The sequence below is a fragment of the Haematobia irritans genome, chromosome 1 (assembly GCF_050003625.1).
Source record: "Haematobia irritans isolate KBUSLIRL chromosome 1, ASM5000362v1, whole genome shotgun sequence".
In the NCBI taxonomy this organism is placed as follows: Eukaryota; Metazoa; Arthropoda; class Insecta; order Diptera; family Muscidae; genus Haematobia; species Haematobia irritans.
The window spans coordinates 237,022,420-237,044,181 of record NC_134397.1 but is presented as its reverse complement, the minus strand read 5'-3'; the positions used below and the strand labels follow the sequence as shown (position 1 = coordinate 237,044,181).

General features: G+C 31.6%; 2 protein-coding genes across 2 annotated transcripts; both read right to left on the bottom strand.

The window, feature by feature from the left end:
* Positions 1-3,815: 3,815 nt before the first annotated feature.
* LOC142235195 (juvenile hormone esterase-like) lies at positions 3,816-10,041 on the bottom strand. Its single transcript, XM_075306487.1, has 5 exons — positions 9,106-10,041; positions 5,542-5,752; positions 5,160-5,483; positions 4,946-5,078; positions 3,816-4,437 (listed from the first exon to the last, which is right to left on the bottom strand). The coding sequence occupies exons 1-5, from the start codon at positions 9,925-9,927 to the stop codon at positions 4,251-4,253; spliced, it is 1,677 nt and encodes a 558-aa protein (XP_075162602.1). The 5' UTR covers positions 9,928-10,041; the 3' UTR covers positions 3,816-4,250.
* Positions 10,042-15,749: 5,708 nt separating this feature from the next.
* On the bottom strand, positions 15,750-21,426 carry LOC142235115 (carboxylic ester hydrolase-like). Its single transcript, XM_075306391.1, has 5 exons — positions 20,507-21,426; positions 16,768-16,978; positions 16,366-16,686; positions 16,153-16,285; positions 15,750-16,080 (listed from the first exon to the last, which is right to left on the bottom strand). Exons 1-5 carry the CDS (start codon positions 21,353-21,355, stop codon positions 15,894-15,896), a joined length of 1,701 nt encoding a protein of 566 aa, XP_075162506.1. The 5' UTR covers positions 21,356-21,426; the 3' UTR covers positions 15,750-15,893.
* Between the last annotated feature and the right edge of the window lie 336 nt (positions 21,427-21,762).

Sequence of the window (21,762 nt, the reverse complement as noted above, 5' to 3'; positions counted from 1 at the left end):
TCCATAATACAGCGGATTGGAGCTTTTACCTCTACAGTATGTAAAGCACCGAATGGAAATCCCCTAATGGGAGCAAAGTGTATCAAGTGTAAACTCAATCCTATGAATATTTTGACAGGTGCAACATATGTACATTTAACGTAGAAATTCATAATATTGCAACCTCTCTTTACACTCAGAAGAAAAAGTTTGTCATGTACAGTGTTTTTTGTCTAATTAGAAATTTCAAAGAAAAAGCTGGAATATTACACAGAAAAAAAAGATATCACCGAAATATTTCCAATTACGCAGTTGATTGAAGTTCAAAAAATTTTCCATTAATAAATTAATTGGTACATTTAACATTTTAATGAAGATAGAAAGAAGAATTAAGTGAATTAAGTCAATGATTGAAAATTTTTAAATATTAAATTAAAAAAATTATTGACAACTTAAAGTTTTTTTTTTTTTTTTAATCTCGAATGACTAAGTCAGTTAAAACAGTGATGAATTTTTTTTTTTTTAAATTTTAAATAAAAATTTATTTCAAACAAAAATGTTTTTTAATCAAACTAAAAACACAAAGCCAGATAAGAAAGTAATTTAAAATACACACAACAAAATTTTTCTGATTCAATCACGAAGTTAATTGATCCAATTAATTTTTTAATTGAAATGTCTTCAGTCACAGAAATGATAGTATCAATTAAAAAAATTAATTGACAGTCAATTAAAAAATTAATTGATTCTATTTATTTGTGTGATTGATTTTTATTTCAATTAAATAAATTGTTGAATCAATTAAATTTTTAATTGAATATTTTTTTAAATTCAATTAAGATTGTAATTGGAAAAATTTTCGTGAAATTTTTTTCTGTGTAGTTAAGTTTTTAATTCAATCAATTTAATGCAATCAACATCAATTAAATTTTTAATTGAACCAATTAAATAATTAATTGAAGTTTTCAAATTAATTCAATTAATTTTTTAATCAAATATTTTTGATGCCCAATTGAAACTGTGATTGTCCGTCTGTTTTTCTGTCTGTTGTAATCACGCTACAGCCTTAAATAAGGATGCAATCGTGGTGAAATTCGTTTTTTTGTCTCCAAGTTCGAAGATGGGCTATATCCAGGTTTTGATATAGACCCTATATAAACCGACCACCCCATTTGCGGACTTGAGAAATATCTCGATTTCAATTCTTCGGTTTTTAGGAAACGTAGGTTAGGTTAGGTTAGGTTATGTGGCAGCCCGATGTATCAGGCTCACTTAGACTATTCAGTCCATTGTGATACCACGGTGGTGAACTTCTCTCTTATCACTGAGTGCTGCCCGATTCCATGTTAAGCTCAATGACAAGGGTCCTCCTTTTTATAGCCGAGTCCGAACGGCGTTCCACATAGCAGTGAAACCACTTAGAGAAGCTTTGAAACCCTCAGAAATGTCACCAGCATTACTGAGGTGGGATAATCCACCGCTGAAAAACTTTTTGGTGTTCGGTCGTAGCAGGTATCGAACCCACGACCTTGTGTATGCAAGGTGGGCATGGTAACCATTGCACCACAGTGGCTCCCTTTAGGAAACGTAATTTTTATCATATTTGCCTGCACAACATTTTTTTTCAGAATCAATGACAAAATTAATTGATCCAATTAATTTTTTAATTGAAATGTCTTCAATCACGAAAACGATAGTATTAATCACAGTTTTAATTGAGCATCCAAAAAATACTTGATTAAAAAATTAATTGATTTCATTAGCAAATTTCAATTATTTTTTTAATTGATTCAATTAAATGTTTAATTGATGTTGATTACAAAATTCAATTTATGTTTAATTAAAAACACTATACTATATTTCAATCACTTTCAATAACTAATTGTAATACTTTTTAGTTTGATTAAAAAATTAAAAAAAATCAAAAAACATTAGTTAAGAATTAAAAAAAATATCCATAATTTTTTAACTGTCCTACTCTTCGAAGTTGGATTTGGAAGTTAATTGTATCAATTAATTTTTTAATTTAAAATTTAAAAAATTTCAATCATTGACTAAGTTGACGTAATGTTTCTAGTTTGATTAAAAGGTTAATAGCATCAATTAATTTTTAATTGAAAAAGTTTTCAATTACAATCAACTTTTTAATTGGGATATTTTTTTCTGTGTGATATTCAAAATCGGGAGGTATGTTAAAAGAGATCAGAGGTGTGCACGTGAGTAATATTTTGCTCACGCACACTCACGACGGAGAAATCTTATTCTCGCACGATATTTTTGGTAGGACTCACGCTCACGCACGAAAATCTTTTAAATGTCGCGACTCACGAAAAATGTCGTGACTCGCGAAATTTGGATGAAATTTGCTTCTCTTAGAGCAATTGCAAGCCAAATTTGGGGGTCCGTTTATATGGGGGCTATACGTAAAAGTGGACCGATATGGCCCATTTGCAATACCATCCGACCTACATCAATAACAACTACTTGTGCCAAGTTTCAAGTCGATAGCATGTTTCGTTCGGAAGTTAGCGTGATTTCAACAGAGGGACGGACATTCTCAGATCGACTCAGAATTTCACCTCGACCGTGAATATATATACTTTATGGGGTCTTAGAGCAATATTCCGATGTGTTACAAACGGAATGACAAAGTTAATTTACCCCCATCCTATGGTGGAGGGTATAAAAAAAAATAATAATTATGGGTTTTTTGAAACAAATTGTGGTTGCATCTTAAAATCTACAGTGCGCATTAAAGTAAGTTTTTATTTACAAATAGTAGAGAATATACAATATAGATATTTTAACACTACACAGTTTTTCCCCAACATTACTTTCAAATTAAATTTATTAGTTTTTTCAATTTTTGGTCAAACTTTGATTTTCAATTTTGACTGCAGATTATTCAAAAGTAATACAAAATTTCCAAAAAAGCATATTTTTAGAAAAAGCGTTATCATGCTTCAAATGCCACAATCTTGATTTCGTAGAATTCGGTCAAAATTGAAAGTCGTAACAATTTTTTTCTGATTGTATCTTAAAAGAAACTTTGCTCATTTAAGGGTTAAGGAATGACTTCATGTCCCAGCAAAAAAAGAGCTTCCAAAAAAGTAGTTTGGATCCCCAATCTGTGATCCGGAAGTAGTGCAAACTTGGATCATCTCCAATGAATTTTACATGGGCTTGTCATAGGACGGAAGTACTCCCTTTTTGGATCCTTTGCATTGCTTTAGACGCTGTGCCTTGGAAGTTAATTTGAATGAAGAAATTTAAAAAGCGAAAAAAAAACAAATTTTTTTTCAACCAATTTCATATTTTTTCATCCATATGTTTTATTACACAATTATTTTCCTATTATCTAATTTTTACTTTTTGAAAAACTTTTTCGCTCCGACCAGGGGTTGAACCTGGGTTTGCTGGCACCATAACAGAACACCTTAGCACACTCAACCACAAACGCCATTGAACATAAAGCTTCGAAAGGTCAATTCAAATGTTTGTGATATGATCGTAATACGACACCAAGGAATAACATTCTAATTGCTTCTCGAGATGTTCTTTATTAGTATGAACGAAAACATAAGAAACGCAGGTTCAAATCTCACCAGCGGCAATTTTTATACCTTTCAGCACTACTGTGGTACAGGGTATAATTTTTATCAAATATTTTTCTAAAAAATTATTTTTTTATGTCATGCATCGGATTTATTTTTATTTTCGGCATATATTTTCGTATAAATATATTTTTTCCTTTAAAAATAAAAAAAAAATTCTCGTAATTTGCAAAACCTTCTCTAAAGGACTTCCATGGAAGCGAAAAAGTCAAACGGCACAAGTTCAAATCCCAGGGGGGATGAAATTTATTTTTTTTATATTATTTTTTTACTTTTTTTATTAAATTCAATTTTTTTAGTTTTTTTTTATTAGTTTTCTATTTTTTTTTTTGTAAAATTTAATTGTACAAAATTTGCACTTAAAATAGCCTGATTGCGTTCTTTCTAATACTTGTCCACAAGGACTGCATCGGAAGTAGAAAAAAATCATTGGGGATCCCAAGATACGCTTTAGAAGAAATGTTTGTGCACTTGTCCAAAAGGACTGCATCGGAAGTGGAAAAAACTCGATGGGGGATTCTGGGATGGGCTTTAAAAGAAATGTTTGTGGAACAACTTCCAATTTTTTTTTGCTGGGATGTTGTTACTTGTAGCTAGTTTAGCTTATTTCTATTATTTTATTTTTAACATTATTCAATATTATTCAGCTGATAAATATTATAAATTCCTATTAATCATATTCTGTATGGGAAAGAGGTTATCCCAAAGTTGCATACGATCCGAGAAGATTCCATTCGATTTGACATTCATGTCCAAGCCAATTTCAAGATATTGCTTCATTTTCTGATCATAAAGAGGCCATTGAAGATTCTTCAAGTATTCATCTGAGGGATTATTAGGATCACTGTAAAATGAATGATAAAATAATTAAGTACAGAAAAAAAATCTGATTCAATCACGGAATTAATTGATCCAATTAAAAAATTAATTGATACTATTAATTTGTATGATTGAATTTTGTTTCAATTAAAAAATTTGTTGTATCAATTATATTTTTTATTGAATATTTTTTTAAAACTCAATTAAGATTTTAATTGAAAAAATTTTCGTGAATTTTTTTCTGTGTATATTAGAATATTTGATTCATGTTAGGTATTTTTGTCAGTTAAATAATTAAATTATTCATCGAACTGGCCCGAAAAACGGAGAAATGAGAAAATATTTAAACTAGAAGATAATTTGCTGTTATTGGGAAATATGCCTTAGGAATAATGCTGACCGGAGATTTCAAGTTGCCGCTGAAAATGTACCCACGCATAGGTTCAATCCCAGTTTCGGTAGAATACCAATATGTTCTTCAGCCAAAAATGGTGATCTGAAGTATATTAAAACTTTTACTAGGATTTACTTACCCTTTTTTGGCAAATTCATACCACAATCGAGTTAAACGTTCAACAATAGGATTTTCCGGATCACTTTTACCAAACATAGGTGCCAAAAGAGGCATATACAACGTGTATAACAGTTCATCATGATGCATAGCTCCTAAAAGTATAAAATAAATTATGATAAAGTAATTAAAACAACACCATTACCAAGAGATTGAAAATGTATTAATGTACTCACCATGGGTTTGATTTGTATCGGGATTTCTAAAATGACTATAACGCCCATGGTAGGTAAACAAATAGGTATATACGGGAACATGCTTGGAGACCATTTGCAGGAAACGATGATATTCGAAAATGATCAAACCATCACTATAAAGTTCACCAAATGCCTTTAGCGATTGAGGAAATTGCAACGTTTGATTTTGGAAATAAAAAGAACGCATGGCCTGGCTAATACGTTGAGACGCGGGAGTATCCCGTTCATATAAAAAGTAGATTGGATTATATTTTTCAAAGTTCTGATTGAAAAGTTGACGTTGGGTCTCATTGCTTAGGGTGGCTAAAACAATAGACGAAAGCAATAAGCAATACTCACATTTTTTTTTCATTATACTCACAATATGCCAAGTAATAGAATTCATATTCTGTTACACCAGTAATTAATGGCACCTTCTGTATATCACCTCTTAGCATTGTTTTATGAGGATCTTCAACAAGAAACCTTTCTTGGCCACAGTTAGTTTCAACAACTGGCACCCAATTGAGAACTGGATTCCATTCATACTCGAACATAGCATTAATTGTATCTACGAAGTCTAACATTGGTTTCTGTGGGAAAAAAGACAGTGTACAATGGTGTAATTTAACGGTACAAAATATTAAGATCAACATATTGTTCGACCTGCACATAACTTTAGCGAAATGTAAACTACATATTTTATATACACTCAAAAAAAGTTTACTTGGATCCAAAGATTTCGACCTTCAGTTAAGGATTTTTGTATTGATTCCGAGCCAAAGATGTGGCTTCTTAAAAATAAAGAAATTTTTAGCGACCAATCTGGTTCTTAAAAATATTTTCTTAATTCCAAAAATACTTTAAACAAAAGATGCTACATCCTCAAAATAAGTTTTCATCAACATTTGCAGCATTTTTATCTTAAATCTAAAGATTCAATAACAAGTTAGCTGATAAGTTCCCGATCTGACACATAGATGGCGTCGCTAGTATTAAATGCATATTATTTTTATATAGTACCAACCTTCAAATGATTCGTGTCAAAATTTGACGTCTGTAAGTCAATTAGTTTGTGAGATACAGCGTATTTTGTGAAGCAACTTTTGTTATTGTGAAAAAAAAGGGAAAAAAGGAATTTCGTGTTTTGATAAAATACTGTTTTCTGAAGGAAAAAAATACGATGGAAGCAAAAACTTGGTTTGATAATGAGTGTCCGGACTCTGCTCCAGGGAAATCAACAATAATTGATTGGTATGCAAAATTCAAGTGTGGTGAAATGAGCACGGATGACAGTGAACGCCCGAAAGAGGTAGTTACCGACGAAAACATCAAAAAATCCACAAAATGATTTTGAATGACCGTAAAATGAAGTTGATTGAGATAGCAGAGGCCTTAAAGATATCAAAGGAACGTGTTGGTCATATCATTCATCACTATTTGGATATGCGGAAGCTCTGTGCAAAATGGGTGCCGCGCGAGCTCACATTTGACCAAAAACAACAACGTGTTGATGATTCTGAGCTGTGTTTGCAGCTGTTAACTCGTAATACACCCGAGTTTTTCCGTCTATATGTGACAATGGATGAAACATGGCTCCATCACTACACTCCTGAGTTCAATTGACAGTCGGCTGAGTGGACAGCGACCGGTGAACCGTCTCCGAAACGTGGAAAGACTCAAAAGTCCGCTGGCAAAGTAATGGCCTCTGTTTTTTTGGGATGCGCATGGAATAGTTTTTATCGATTATCTTGAGAAGGGAAAAACCATCAACAGTGACTATTATAAGGCGTTATTGGAGCGTTTGAAGGTCGAAATCGCGGCAAAACGGTCCCATATGAAGAAGAAAAAAGTGTTGTTCCACCAAGACAACGCACCGTGCCACAAGTCATTGAGAACGATGGCAAATATTCATGAATTGGGCTTCGAATTGCTTCCCCACCCACCGTATTCTCCAGATCTGGACCCCAGCGACTTTTCTTGTTCTCAGACCTCAAAAGGATGCTCGAAGGGAAAAAATTTGGCTGCAATGAAGAGGTGATCGCCGAAACTGAGGCCTATTTTGAGGCAAAACCGAAGGAGTACTACCAAAATGGTATCAAAAAATTGGAAGGTCGTTATAATCGTTGTATCGCTCTTCAAGGGAACTATGTTGAATAATAAAAACGAATTTTGACAAAAAAATGTGTGTTTTTCTTTGTTAGACCGGGGACTTATCAGCCAACCTGTTATTTCAATTAATTTAAGGATGATTTCTTTAAATAAAATATGTGTTTCGTTACTTTAAGGAAAATTTGCGTTAGTTCAAAGTCAAACGACTTTAACGAAGAGACGCAAATTCCCCAAATTTGTGTCCTAAATTTAATAAAAACATTTGAAGCAACGATTATAAACTTATTTTAATCAAATATCCATTATTTTTAAGAAATTTGTCCTTAATATTTTGTAAATTGCTCATCCTAAAATTTAGGTTGCGTAATCTTTGATATCACGTAAATAGTTTTTTCAGCATAGCGAAAATGTAAGGACATTTTTATGAATTCCCCGAGTAGGCGACATCTCTAGAGGAAATTGCAATCCGGCATCTCTAGAGGAAATTTCAATCACGTGTCGATAATACAGTTTACAATTTACTATTCGTGCTGTTTATTTTAGTCAACGACGATTTTAGGGTAGTCGACGCCGCCGCCGATTAAATTAGTTCATGTCAACCGAAATTCAGCCCATCAGTCAATACAGATTCCTTGAAAGTTGAAAAGTCTTCAAAATTTGTCCATTATCCATTATAAAATAGATTTGAAATTATTCGAATGGTAATGAAATTAGTTGTACAACTAATCTTACAATCACATTTACATTTTAATCAAATTTGATATTGACCAGAGAATGAAGCCGCCGAGTCGCGCCACTGATTTCAGTCGACGCCGACCAGTTTTTGCCAGTCGACGCCGCCGCCGAATATTTCGACTCATCTCGAAATATTCGAGATGAGTCGAAATATTCCGCCAATTAATCAAAAATAACAATTTAAATCAGAAAAAAATTATTAATAATTGTCGTTTTTTGCAACAGTTTTGCAAAAATTTAGTTTAGACATTTTTAACGAAATGTAAATTTGATTATAAGATTCGTTCTACAACTAATCTCATTACCATTCGAATAACTTCAAATCGATTTTATAATGGATAATTGTGTGCCTCCGAATGGACAAATTTATATCGGCTTAGCCGTCAAGCCGCCGCCGCCGGAGGCAAAAATTTAGTGTAAGCCGCCTCCGACAAAAATTGGTCGGCTTCATTCTCTGAGTGTGATCTTAATTGTCGATAAGTAATCATTTAACGAAAATTTTGTTTGCGTATAGTTTTATCGATAACTACGTCTTTCGGATTTATCGCTGGCAACAATAGTCGGCATAAATGAGTTTTTAAAAGTAGTTTCATTTCGTGAATGTGCATGAGTGTGATTGGCAACCATACGTATTGTGCTTGAATTAACATTTTTCTTCGTGAATGTGAGTGAAATTTCACTCACGCGCACACCTCTAATGTGAATGTCGGCTTTTATGCCTGGTATGCAATTCTAACGAAATTTCCGCTACCTATAAGAAATGCATTGCTATATATTTTAAGAAAACTCCGTGAGACGTTATTATCGATTTTTACATTTTGCTCCCTTAAAAATACATTGCAAAACCGTGTTATTGGCACGCAAACGAAATATCCGCTAGAGGTGCAAACCGGGCTTTAACCTGGAAATTTCATTTACATGCCAATAGCGCAATTTTGCCACGCGTTTTTTTTTGTGGAAATAAAATATAAAGAAGTGCTAATGACGTTTCACGGAATTTTCGTAAGCAAAACTGTTGTTTCGTTTCGTTAGAGGATTTTTATATGTTTTGCAGAAATTTCTGTTAACGTGCATTATATACTTCAGGGTTCACACTTACCTCTTTCAAACACTTCACCATATCTCTCACTGGTTTTGTGGGACACTTCAAAAGCCGTGCTTGTTTCTCAGCCAATCCTATTTGATTATTGGCATAACGAAATTGTCCCAATGGTGAAGCACTCTGCATGATAGCCCGATGAAATAGACCCCTGGACATTGGTGAAATCATATGTAGACCAATGCTAAAACTACCTGCACTATAACCCCATAGTGTAACGGAATTGGGATCTCCGCCAAAATTCTCAATGTGCTGTTTAATCCAACGCAATGCTATGACTTGATCCTTTAGACCCATATTGCCGGGAGCATCTTCAGTGCCGGTAGCCAAGAAACCCAAAGAGGATAGGCGATAATTAATTGAGACTAGAACTACGTCACGATCCATGAAGTTTTGTGCGCCTGCATAGGCATTAATGGCCGAAACCGCATAGAATCCTCCAGGATGTAGATAAACAATAACAGGCTTTAAACCTTGGGATGACACATTCAGGTTTTTGGTATAGACATTTAAACGTAAACAATCTTCTGATAGCCAGGTTCGATTCACTGTCACTTGAGGACACATAGGTCCATCTTTGGTAGCATCGAATTCTAGGGGTTTCCATGCCTTTACTGGTAGGGGGTTTTGAAAACGTAGCTCCCCCTCTGGTGCTTGAGCATAACGTATGCCTAGAAACGCCCAGAATTTGCTGCCCAATCGACTTTCCATCTGGACGCCTTTAATGGATCCCAATGATGTAGTTACACTTATAGTTTCTTCAGCCGTAGTCCATGTTATTAATAACAATAGGCCGGTAAAAATACCGGCAATGGAGGACATTTTTTTTAAATTTTTTATATTAACTTTAGTTGTTTAATTATTATTTGTTTTGTTTCTTTGCCCACCAATTTGCCGGTTATGAATGTTTATTGTCTTACGAATCAGAGCTTTTTAAATGACGATCTGTTGTGGTCGCTCTATTTATGCGATTTTTTCTTTGCAACCGTTAACAAATGAAAATATTGCAAGTGGTTTGAGTCATATCAGTTTATACTCGTGAAAAAATCCCAGGTCAATACTTACGTTTACGCAATGTTAAGAATACGGGAAATGTGAAATACAGGCAAACAAAAAACATTTTTGGAAAAGGAATGTAGTAAACGTTGTTATTTGGTATCTCAAAAAATCATGTCATGGTGTTTTCAATTTGTCTAACATCTTTTTTATACCCTCCACCATAGGATGGGGGGTATATTAACTTTGTCATTCCGTTTGTAACACATCGAAATATTGCTCTAAGACCCCATAAAGTATATATATTCTGGGTCGTGGTGAAATTCTGAGTCGATCTGAGCATGTCCGTCCGTCCGTCATTCTGTTGAAATCACGCTAACTTCCGAACGAAACAAGCTATCGACTTGAAACTTGGCACAAGTAGTTGTTATTGATGTAGGTCGGATGGTATTGCAAATGGGCCATATCGGTCCACTTTTACGTATAGCCCCCATATAAACGGACCCCCAAATTTGGCTTGCGAATCCTCTAAGAGAAGCAAATTTCATCCGATCTGGCTGAAATTTGGTACATGGTGTTAGTATATGGTCTCTAACAGCCATGCAAAAATTGGCCGAAATCGGTCCACAATTATATATAGCCCTCATATAAACCGATCCCCCGATTTGGTTGCGGAGCCTCTAAGAGAAGCACATTTTATCCGATCCGGCTGAAATTTGGTACATGGTGTTAGTATATGGTCTCTAACAACCATGCAAAAATTGGTCCACATCGGTCCATAATTATATATAGCCCCCATATAAACCGATCCCCCGATTTAGCTTGCGGATCCTCTAAGAGAAGCAAATTTCATTCGATCCGGCTGAAATTTTGTACATGGTGTTAGTATATGGTCTCTAACAACCATGCAAAAATTGGTCCACATCCGTCCATAATTATATATAGCCCCCTATAAACCGATCCCTCGATTTGGCTTGCGGAGCCGCTAAGAGAAGCAAATTTCATCCGATCCGGCTGAAATTTGGTACGTGATGTAAGTATATGGTCTCTAATAACCATGCAAAAAATGGTCAATATCGGTCCATAATTATATATAGCCGCCATTTAAACCGATCACCAGATTTGACCTCCGGAGCCTCTTGGAAGACCAAACTTCATCTGATTCAGTTCAAATTTAGTACGTGGTGTTAATATATGGCCTCAAACATCCATGCAAAAATTGGTCGAAATCGATCCATAATTATATATAGGCCTCATATAAACCGATCCCCAAATTTGACCTCCGGAGCCCCTTGGAAGAGCAAAATTCATCCGATTCGGTTGAAATTTGGTACGTGATGTTAGTATATTGTATCCAACAACCATGCAGGAATTGGTTCATATCAGTCCATAATTATGTATAGCTGCCATATAATCCGATCCCCAGATTTGACCTCCGGTGCCTTATGGAGAAGCAAAATTCATCCGATCTGGTTGAAATTTGGTACGTGGTGGTAGTATATGATATTTAACAGCCATGCTAAAATTGGTCCATATCAGTCCATAATCATATATAGCCCCCATATAAACCGATCCCGAGATCGGAGCCTCTTGGAGGAGCAAATTTTATCCGAGTCAGTTGAAATTTGGTACATTGTGCTAGTATATGGCCGTTAACAACCATGCCTAACTAGGTCCATATCGGTCTATAGTTATATAGCCCTCGATCCCCAATCACACAAAAATTGGTCCATATCAAGTTCATAATTGTATATAGCCCCCACATAAACGACCCTCATATTTCAATTCTGGCTCTCTACGTATCGTGCAAAATGTCCATATCGATTCGTAATTATTTGTAGACTTACCTATACATAACTTTTTTGTCTAATATATACCACGTATGGACTTACTCACAATTTAGAAAACGATTTAAGATACCACAACCCAAGTAATTCGATTCAGGATGACAGTCTTTCGTAGAAGTTTCTACGCTATCCATGGTGGAGGGTACATAAGATTCGGCCTGGCCGAACTTGCGGCCGTATATACTTGTTAAATTTTAAAAATGTCGACTTTTGACGTCGCAACTTTCGATTTTTTCATTCAAAGTCGATTAGCCGATTTTGGATAATATAAAAATGCCATTAGTCGATTTGACTCAATTTTCTATAAGCTCCAATTTGAAGATTACAAAATGTCAACTTCGAATTTTTCGAACAAAAAAATCGGTTAAAACGAGCAAGGAAAGTCTATATATAAAGGTTTGTCCCAAATACATACATTTAAATATATATCACTCGATCTGGACAGTCGGGCGGTCCAACTTTATTATACCCTGCACCACTTTGTAGATCTAAATTTTCTATACCATATCATATCCGTCAAATGTGTTGGGTGCTATATATAAAGGCTTGTCCCAAATACATACATTTAAATATATATCACTCGATCTGGACAGAATTTGATAGACTTCTACAAAATCTATAGACTCAAAATTTAAGTCAGCTAATGCACTAGGGTGGAACACAATGTTAGTAAAAAATATGGGAAACATTTAACTCTGAAGCAATTTTAAGGAAACTTCGTAAAAGTTTATTTATAATTTATCGCTCGATATATATGTATTAGAAGTTTACGTTTAAAGTTTTTTTGGTCTAGTTAAAGTCATGATATTTTTATAAATTGGTTCATGTATTGCGTGCTAGTTAATTTTCGCTGTACACAGCAAAAATATCACCAAAATATTTCTAATTAAAAAGAAAAAAATAAATTAATTGTTACAATTAATGAACATAGAAACATTAAGTTAATTAAGTCAATAATTGAAAAATTTTAATTTTTAATTGATACTATCATTTCTGTGATTGAAGACATTTCAATTAAAAAATTAATTGGATCAATTAATTTCGTAACGAATCAGAAAAAAATTTTTTGTGTGTATAAAATTTTAACTGTTATTTACGAAAAATAAATAATCCATAGTAAGATTGAGCACTATTTAGTGTCAAAGTTTTTGTTTGGTCTAGTTAAAGTCATGATATTTTTATAAATTGGTTCATGTATTGCGTGGTAGTTAATTTTCGCTGTACACAGCAAAAATATCACCAAAATATTTCTAATTAAAAAGAAAAAATAAATTAATTGTTACAATTAATGAACATAGAAACATTAAGTTAATTAAGTCAATAATTGAAAAATTTTAATTTTTATTTTAATCAAACTCGGAAGACTATGCTAAGTAAGTTAAAAAATTGATGTTTTTGTTTTAATTTTTATTTATTTTTAATTTTTATTTAAAAATTTATTTCAAACAATCTATATTTTAATCAAACTAAAAACACAAAGTCAGTTAAGATGTGTAATTTAAAAAAGTAACGTTTTTAATTAAAAAATTTATTGAGTTTTGATGTTGATTTAATTTTAATTAAAATTTTATTTGAATCAATTAAAATAAAATAAAATTTGCTCATGAAATCAATTAATTTATTATGCCCAATTAAAACTGTGATTGATACTCATTCTTTGTTGTGATTGAAAACATTTCAATTAAACAATTAATTGGATCAATTAATTTCGTGATTGAATCAGAAAAAAATTTTGTGTGTGGTCACAAAAAATTAACTATATTATAGTAAATTTTTTAAACCTGAAATGAGAAAGTCAAAATTTGTCGTTAAATTTACAAGATTCTATTTTTTCTGTGCATATATACTATTTATACTTACTATACAATTTATAATAATCAATGATTCCACCTTAAGGGATTGAGATAAGTAATAAGTATCTCATTGTAGATTATGATGCTGTTCTTAGAATCCGAAATCAACACAATCACAAATAAAATACAACTTTTTTATTTCAATCTATACGCAGAGAAGAAACATGACCTCGGGGAACATACACTCAAAGAAAAGTGAACTCTCTATTTCACTAAAGCCAATTTAACTTTATTTTAGTTCATGGAATTATTATGTTTAGAGAAAGTTTTCTTTACTCTAATAATTTTTTGTGTACGTTAGTTAAATTAACTAAACCCGAGGAAAAAAATATACTCCAATGAAGCATAAAGATGAACTAAATTCGTGTCTTCCACAAAATAGTTCAGAATTTCTTTAAATTTGTAAATTTTACCACAAATATTCAAAATTTTCTAAAATTAACCGAAAGTTTTCTTCCTGGTGGGTTCACTGTTTTTTCAGTGTATTTGAAGAGAAAAATAAAATGAACTATTTTGTTTGAATTTTGATATTTTAAAATCCATTTGTATAAAACTTTTACGAAAAATAAATAATCCATAGTAAGATTGAGCACTATTTAGTGTCAAAGTTTTTGTTTGGTCTAGTTAAAGTCATGATATTTTTATAAATTGGTTCATGTATTGCGTGGTAGTTAATTTTCGCTGTACACAGCAAAAATATCACCAAAATATTTCTAATTAAAAAGAAAAAATAAATTAATTGTTACAATTAATGAACATAGAAACATTAAGTTAATTAAGTCAATAATTGAAAAATTTTAATTTTTATTTTAATCAAACTCGGAAGACTATGCTAAGTAAGTTAAAAAATTGATGTTTTTGTTTTAATTTTTATTTATTTTTAATTTTTATTTAAAAATTTATTTCAAACAATCTATATTTTAATCAAACTAAAAACACAAAGTCAGTTAAGATGTGTAATTTAAAAAAGTAACGTTTTTAATTAAAAAATTTATTGAGTTTTGATGTTGATTTAATTTTAATTAAAATTTTATTTGAATCAATTAAAATAAAATAAAATTTGCTCATGAAATCAATTAATTTATTATGCCCAATTAAAACTGTGATTGATACTCATTCTTTGTTGTGATTGAAAACATTTCAATTAAACAATTAATTGGATCAATTAATTTCGTGATTGAATCAGAAAAAAATTTTGTGTGTGGTCACAAAAAATTAACTATATTATAGTAAATTTTTTAAACCTGAAATGAGAAAGTCAAAATTTGTCGTTAAATTTACAAGATTCTATTTTTTCTGTGCATATATACTATTTATACTTACTATACAATTTATAATAATCAATGATTCCACCTTAAGGGATTGAGATAAGTAATAAGTATCTCATTGTAGATTATGATGCTGTTCTTAGAATCCGAAATCAACACAATCACAAATAAAATACAACTTTTTTATTTCAATCTATACGCAGAGAAGAAACATGACCTCGGGGAACATACACTCAAAGAAAAGTGAACTCTCTATTTCACTAAAGCCAATTTAACTTTATTTTAGTTCATGGAATTATTATGTTTAGAGAAAGTTTTCTTTACTCTAATAATTTTTTGTGTACGTTAGTTAAATTAACTAAACCCGAGGAAAAAAATATACTCCAATGAAGCATAAAGATGAACTAAATTCGTGTCTTCCACAAAATAGTTCAGAATTTCTTTAAATTTGTAAATTTTACCACAAATATTCAAAATTTTCTAAAATTAACCGAAAGTTTTCTTCCTGGTGGGTTCACTGTTTTTTCAGTGTATTTGAAGAGAAAAATAAAATGAACTATTTTGTTTGAATTTTGATATTTTAAAATCCATTTGTATAAAACTTTTGTTCTCATTTTTAATTCAAGTCATTACAGTTAGCAACCAAAAAAAAAAAAAAAATAATAAGAAAAATAAGAAAATTTTTCACATTTGGCAAAATTAAGGTAAAATTTATTTATTTTCATAAGCTAAACAAAAATTTTATAGCTATAGATATTTTCGTTTAATTTTTTCTGAAGATTCAAATGATTTTTGATGATTGATTTTTTTTTGTTGCTGATATTTTATAAATTCTTATTGACCATATCCTCCAAGGGAAATAACCGATCCCATAATTGCATACGTTCCAGAAAAATTCCATTTTGTCTAACATCTAATTCATATCCTATTTGCAAGTACTGTTTCTTACGATCATTGTAAAGAGGCCATTTGATATTTTTCAAATATTCATCCATTGGTTGATTGGGATCACTTTAAGAAGAATAATAGAAAAATATATTCTATTAATATTTACTATAATTAGATATGTGATTTATTTTCTACCTTTTCTTGGCAAATTCATACCACATGCGGGTTAAACGTTCCACTGTCTCATTTTCAGGATCACCACGGCCAAATAAAGGTGTTACTTCGGGTAAATATAATAAATACCAAAGTTCATCAAGATGCATAGCTCCTTTAGAATTTAGAATTTTTATAAACGCAAGTAGGTTGGATTAACTTTAAAAATTAAATAAAAAATCATTAACCCCTTACCATGTGTTTGATTAGTTTCAGGATTTCGAAATGTACTATAACGTCCTTTATAAGTGAAAAAATATGAATATACAGGGACATGTTTAGCTACCATATTCAAAAATCGGTGATTTTGAAAACCCACAACATCGGCATACATTTCTCCAAATCGTTTCAACGATTGAGGAAATTCTAATGTGGTATTTTGAAAATAAAACGAACGTATTTCCTCACTTATGCGCTGCGACTTTAGAGTATCTCGTTCATAGAAAAAGTAAATGGGAGCATATTTGGCAAAATTTTCATTGAAACGTTTTCGTTCGGTTTCATTACGCAGACTATCTATGGTTGAGTTGAGAAAGGATTAAATTTAATTGAAATTGTTATTAGTGGTTTTTGTTTTGCTCCAAATATTTTTTTTACCATATGCTCCATAATAGAATTCATATTCAGTGACTCCTGTAATCACTGGCACTCTATGAATATTTCCCTTTAGCAAAGATTTGTAGGGATCTTCGATGAGGAATTTTTCCTGACACCCTTGCAATTCTACAACTGGCATCCAATTCAAACCGGGATTCATTTCGAATTCAAACATACCCATCGTACTGTCTACAAAATCCATCATAGGTTTCTGAAGATCAAAGAAAAATATAAATAAAATATTATATTGTACAAACTCGGAACTAAATATCACCAAAATATTTCCAACTAACTAGTACAATAAATTTCTTAATCAAATTAAAAAATATAGGCAACTGAGAAAAAACTTATTTTTTTTAACAAAAACACTATTTCCAATTATAAATATAGTTCAACGTTTTGCTCGTCTCATTAAATTTTGACTCAAATCTAAAGACAGATCCAATAATTATAATCAGAAAATGCAGAAGAAGGAATCAATTCTTGTGAAATTTCAAAAAATTAATAATATTACAATTAACATAATTATAAATAAATAAATAAACAATAATATAATAAATAATTTATTGCAATAATTAATAAATTAATGGAGTTTTTCGACCAAAATCAATTCAATTTTCAATTGAACTAATTGAAAGATTAATTAAAAGTACCGAAGAAATTAATTAATTGTTTAATCAAGTATATTTTTAAAAATTTTTTAAAAATTTTCTATAGAAATAAAATGTTGAAAAATTTTCTATAGAAATAAAATTTTGCAAAATTTTTTATAGAAATAAAATTTTGACAAAATTTTCTATAGAAATAAAATTTTAACAACATCTTTTGTAGAAATAAACTTTTGACAAAATTTTCTATAGAAATAAAATTTTGACAAAATTTTCTATAGAAATAAAATTTTGATAAAACTTTCTATAGAAATATAATTTTGACAACATTTTTTATAGAAATAAAATTTTGACAAAAATTTCTATAGAAATAAAATTTTGATAAAACTTTCTATAGAAATACAATTTTGACAACATTTTTTATAGAAATAAAATTTTGACAAAATTTTCTATAGAAATAAAATTTTGACAAAATTTTCTATAGAAATAAAATTTTAACAAAATTTTTTATAGAAATAAAATTTTGCAAAATTTTGTATAGAAATAAAATTTTGCAAAATTTTTTATAGAAATAAAATTTTGACAAAATTTTCTATAGAAATAAAATGTTGACAAAATTTTCTATAGAAATAAAATTTTGACATAATTTTCTATAGAAATCAAATTTTTAGAAAATTTTCTATAGAAATAAAATTTTGACAAACTTGTCTATAGAAATATAATTTTGACAAAATTTTCTATAGAAATAAAATTTTTACAAAATTTTCTATAGAAATAAAATGTTGACAAAATTTTCTATAGAAACACAATTTTGACAAAACATTCTATAGAAATACAATTTTGACAACATTTTCTATAGAGATAAAATTTTGACAAAATTGTCTATAGAAACATAATATTGACAACATTTTTTATAGAAATAAAATTTTGACAAAATTTTCTATAGAAAAAAATTTAAAATTTTTATAGAAAAACAAGTAAGTAAAGTCTAAAGTCGGGCGGAGCCGATTATATTATACCCTTCACCACTATGTAGACAAACATTTGTGTTACCATCTCAACTACTTAAAATTTGCTGGGAGCTATATAAAAGTTTGCATTTCCAGATACAAATACTTTTAATGGAAACAATTTTTTGTACTTCTACACTAGAATTAAAATTTAAATCGGCTAACGCCCTGGGATGAAACACAATGTTAGTAAAAAATATAGGAAATATGAAGCGAGAGAAATTTTAATGCAATTGTACAAAAAAGATTTATGATTTTTCAGGCGATACATATGTATTCGAGATATAGGATAATTAGAGTAATATTTACAATTTTTGCTACTCAGCAGTGGCGATTTTACAAGGATATTGGTTAGATCTCACCAAGATATGTGGTCAAGTGTGGGTTGTGATATATTATTTGGTCTAGTCGGGCGACTTGGAGCCTTATTTAAAACTCATCCGTTCTGTGGAAATTTTGGCATTGCAGTGTGTAGAATATGGCTAAGATATGGGGAAATCATCACAGAATTTTGCGAAAGATATATATGTGAGCTATATCTAAATCTGAACCGATTTTAACAAAATTTGACACACTTAACGATACTATTAAACGTAGCCCTTGTGCAAAATTTGAAGCAAATCACGGCAAAATTTTTCCGAATTTCGGAAAATTATTTTTGGCTCGAGCGGCAACCGTGCCGGCCCTGAGCACTATTGCCAAATACATCATGTGCCTATCTCGACTCTTTCTGGGTGTTACAATCATATGCACTGACTTTTGTGGCCATATAAGTTCAAATCGGACGAAAGATATATATGGGAGCTATATCTAAATTTGAACCGATTTCAATCAAATTTACCAAGCATTGGTAGAATGTCAATACTACCCTCTGTGCAAAATTTCACGAAGATCGGTAGTAAACTTTGGCCTCTGTGGTCATATGAGTCTAAATCGGACGAAATATATATATATGGGAGCTATATATAAATCTGAACCGATTTGGCTGATATTTTGCAAGATTTTCGAGATTCATTAAATATTTGGATGTACGGTATTTCAAGAAAATCGGTTGATAAACACGCTAACTATGACCACATCGGTATCACAATGGACTGAATAGTCTAAGTGAACCTGAATCTTAATCGGGCTGCCACTTTAACCTAACCTAACCTATGACCACATCGGTGATAAATATATATGGCAGCTATATCTAAATCTGAACCGATTTTTTCCGAAATCAATAGCGATTGTCTCTGTCCCAAGAAACGGCCCTATGCCAAAGTTGAGGACGATCGGACTTAAATTGCGAGCTGTCCTTTGTGCACATAATTACATATACAGACAGACGGACGGACAGACAGACGGACATCGCTAAATCGACTCAGAATTTAATTCTAAACCGATCGGTATACTAAAAGATGGGTCTATGACCACTATTTCTTGGCGTTACATACAAATGCACAAACTTATTATACCCTGTACCACAGTAGTGGTGAAGGGTATAAAAATTGACAAAATTTTCTATAGAAATAAAATTTTTACAAAATTTTCTATAGAAATAAAATGTTGACAAAATTTTCTATAGAAACACAATTTTGACAAAACAATTTTTAAAATAAGATATTTTCTATTTGGTAGATTTTTGGTAAAAATTTTTTCCGAATTTTGGAAAATAATCTTTGGCTCTAGCGGCAACCGTGCCGGCCCTGAGCACTATTGCCAAATACATTATGTGCCTATATCGACTCTTTTTGGGTGTTACAATCATATGCACTGACTTAGAATACCCAGTTCCAAAGTGTGATGCAAGGCATAAAAAATTGAAACAGATTTAGCATTTTACATTGTTGCATTGCAAATCAGTTACCCTGTAATAGTATAAGCATAAAAATAATTATTTCCGACCGAAATTTTTAATTATATATTTAATTGGAAATATTTTTATGTAATTAAAATTTTAATTCGGATTATTAATATTTTAATTAAAAGCGTAAATATTTGCAGTAATTTTTTAATTTCATTTCATAAAAAGATAATTGGGTTAAAGTTCTCAGTTTCAATCAACTAATTAATTGAAATTATTTTGTTTAACTTTTTTCTGTGTATTATAGATATTTTATTATTGAATAATTTACTTACTGTTTTCAAGCATTCGATCATATCCCGTATAGGTCGTATGGGACATTTCAATAACTTGGCCTGTTTCTGCGCCAAATCCAATTGATTACTCTCATATCTATACTGAGCCACTGGTGATCCACTTTGAAGAATGACACGATGAAATAATCCCTCTGACATGGGTGACATCATATGCAGGCCAACACTCATCCCGCCAGCACTATATCCCCAGAGGGTAACAGAATGGGGATCACCGCCAAATGGCGAAATATGCTCTCGTATCCAACGTAATGCCATTACCTGATCTTTAAGGCCCATATTGCCGGGAGCATCTTCTGTTCCAGTAGCGAGGAAACCCAAGGATCCCAAACGATAATTTAATGTGACCAAAACAATATCACGATCGAGAAAATTTTGTGGTCCAGCATCAAGACTAATGGCAGAAAATAAATAAAATCCTCCAGGATGTAAATACACCACGACAGGTTTCATCAGTCCCCTGGGTGAATTCAAATTGTTGGTATAGATGTTTAACCGCAAACAATCTTCTGAAAGCATGTATTTTCTGTTCTCTGTTATTTGAGGACACATGGGTCCATCAAAGGTGGCATTGAAAATAGCAGGTTCCCATGATTTAACTGTTTGGGGATTTTGAAAACGTAGTTCCCCCACCGGTGGCTGAGCGTAACGTATGCCACGAAAAGACCAAAACTTTGTACCCAAGCGAGTTTCCATTTGCAAACCCTTTATGCGTCCCAGTGTTGTATTCACGGTTATGGTCGTTTCCTCTGCTCCACATATTGTCAAGAATAGCAATAAAATGCTACAAACTCGCAGATTGATGGCCATTGTCTCCATTCGTCTGGACATATGTTTTAGTTATTTCTATGTGCTGTGGAAAAATCCCAGTGTTTTGTTGATGTTTATTGTCTTTCGATGCGAAGCTAAAGGGTGATTTGTTAAGAGCTTGATAACTTTTTTTTAAAAAAACACATAAAATTTGCAAAATCTCATCGGTTCTTTATTTGAAACGTTAGATTGGTCCATGACATTTACTTTTTGAAGATAATTTCATTTAAATGTTGACCGCGGCTGCGTCTTAGGTGGTCCATTCGGAAAGTCCAATTTTGGGCAACTTTTTCGAGCATTTCGGCCGGAATAGCCCGAATTTCTTCGGAAATGTTGTCTTCCAAAGCTGGAATAGTTGCTGGCTTATTTCTGTAGACTTTAGACTTGACGTAGCCCCACAAAAAATAGTCTAAAGGCGTCAAATCGCA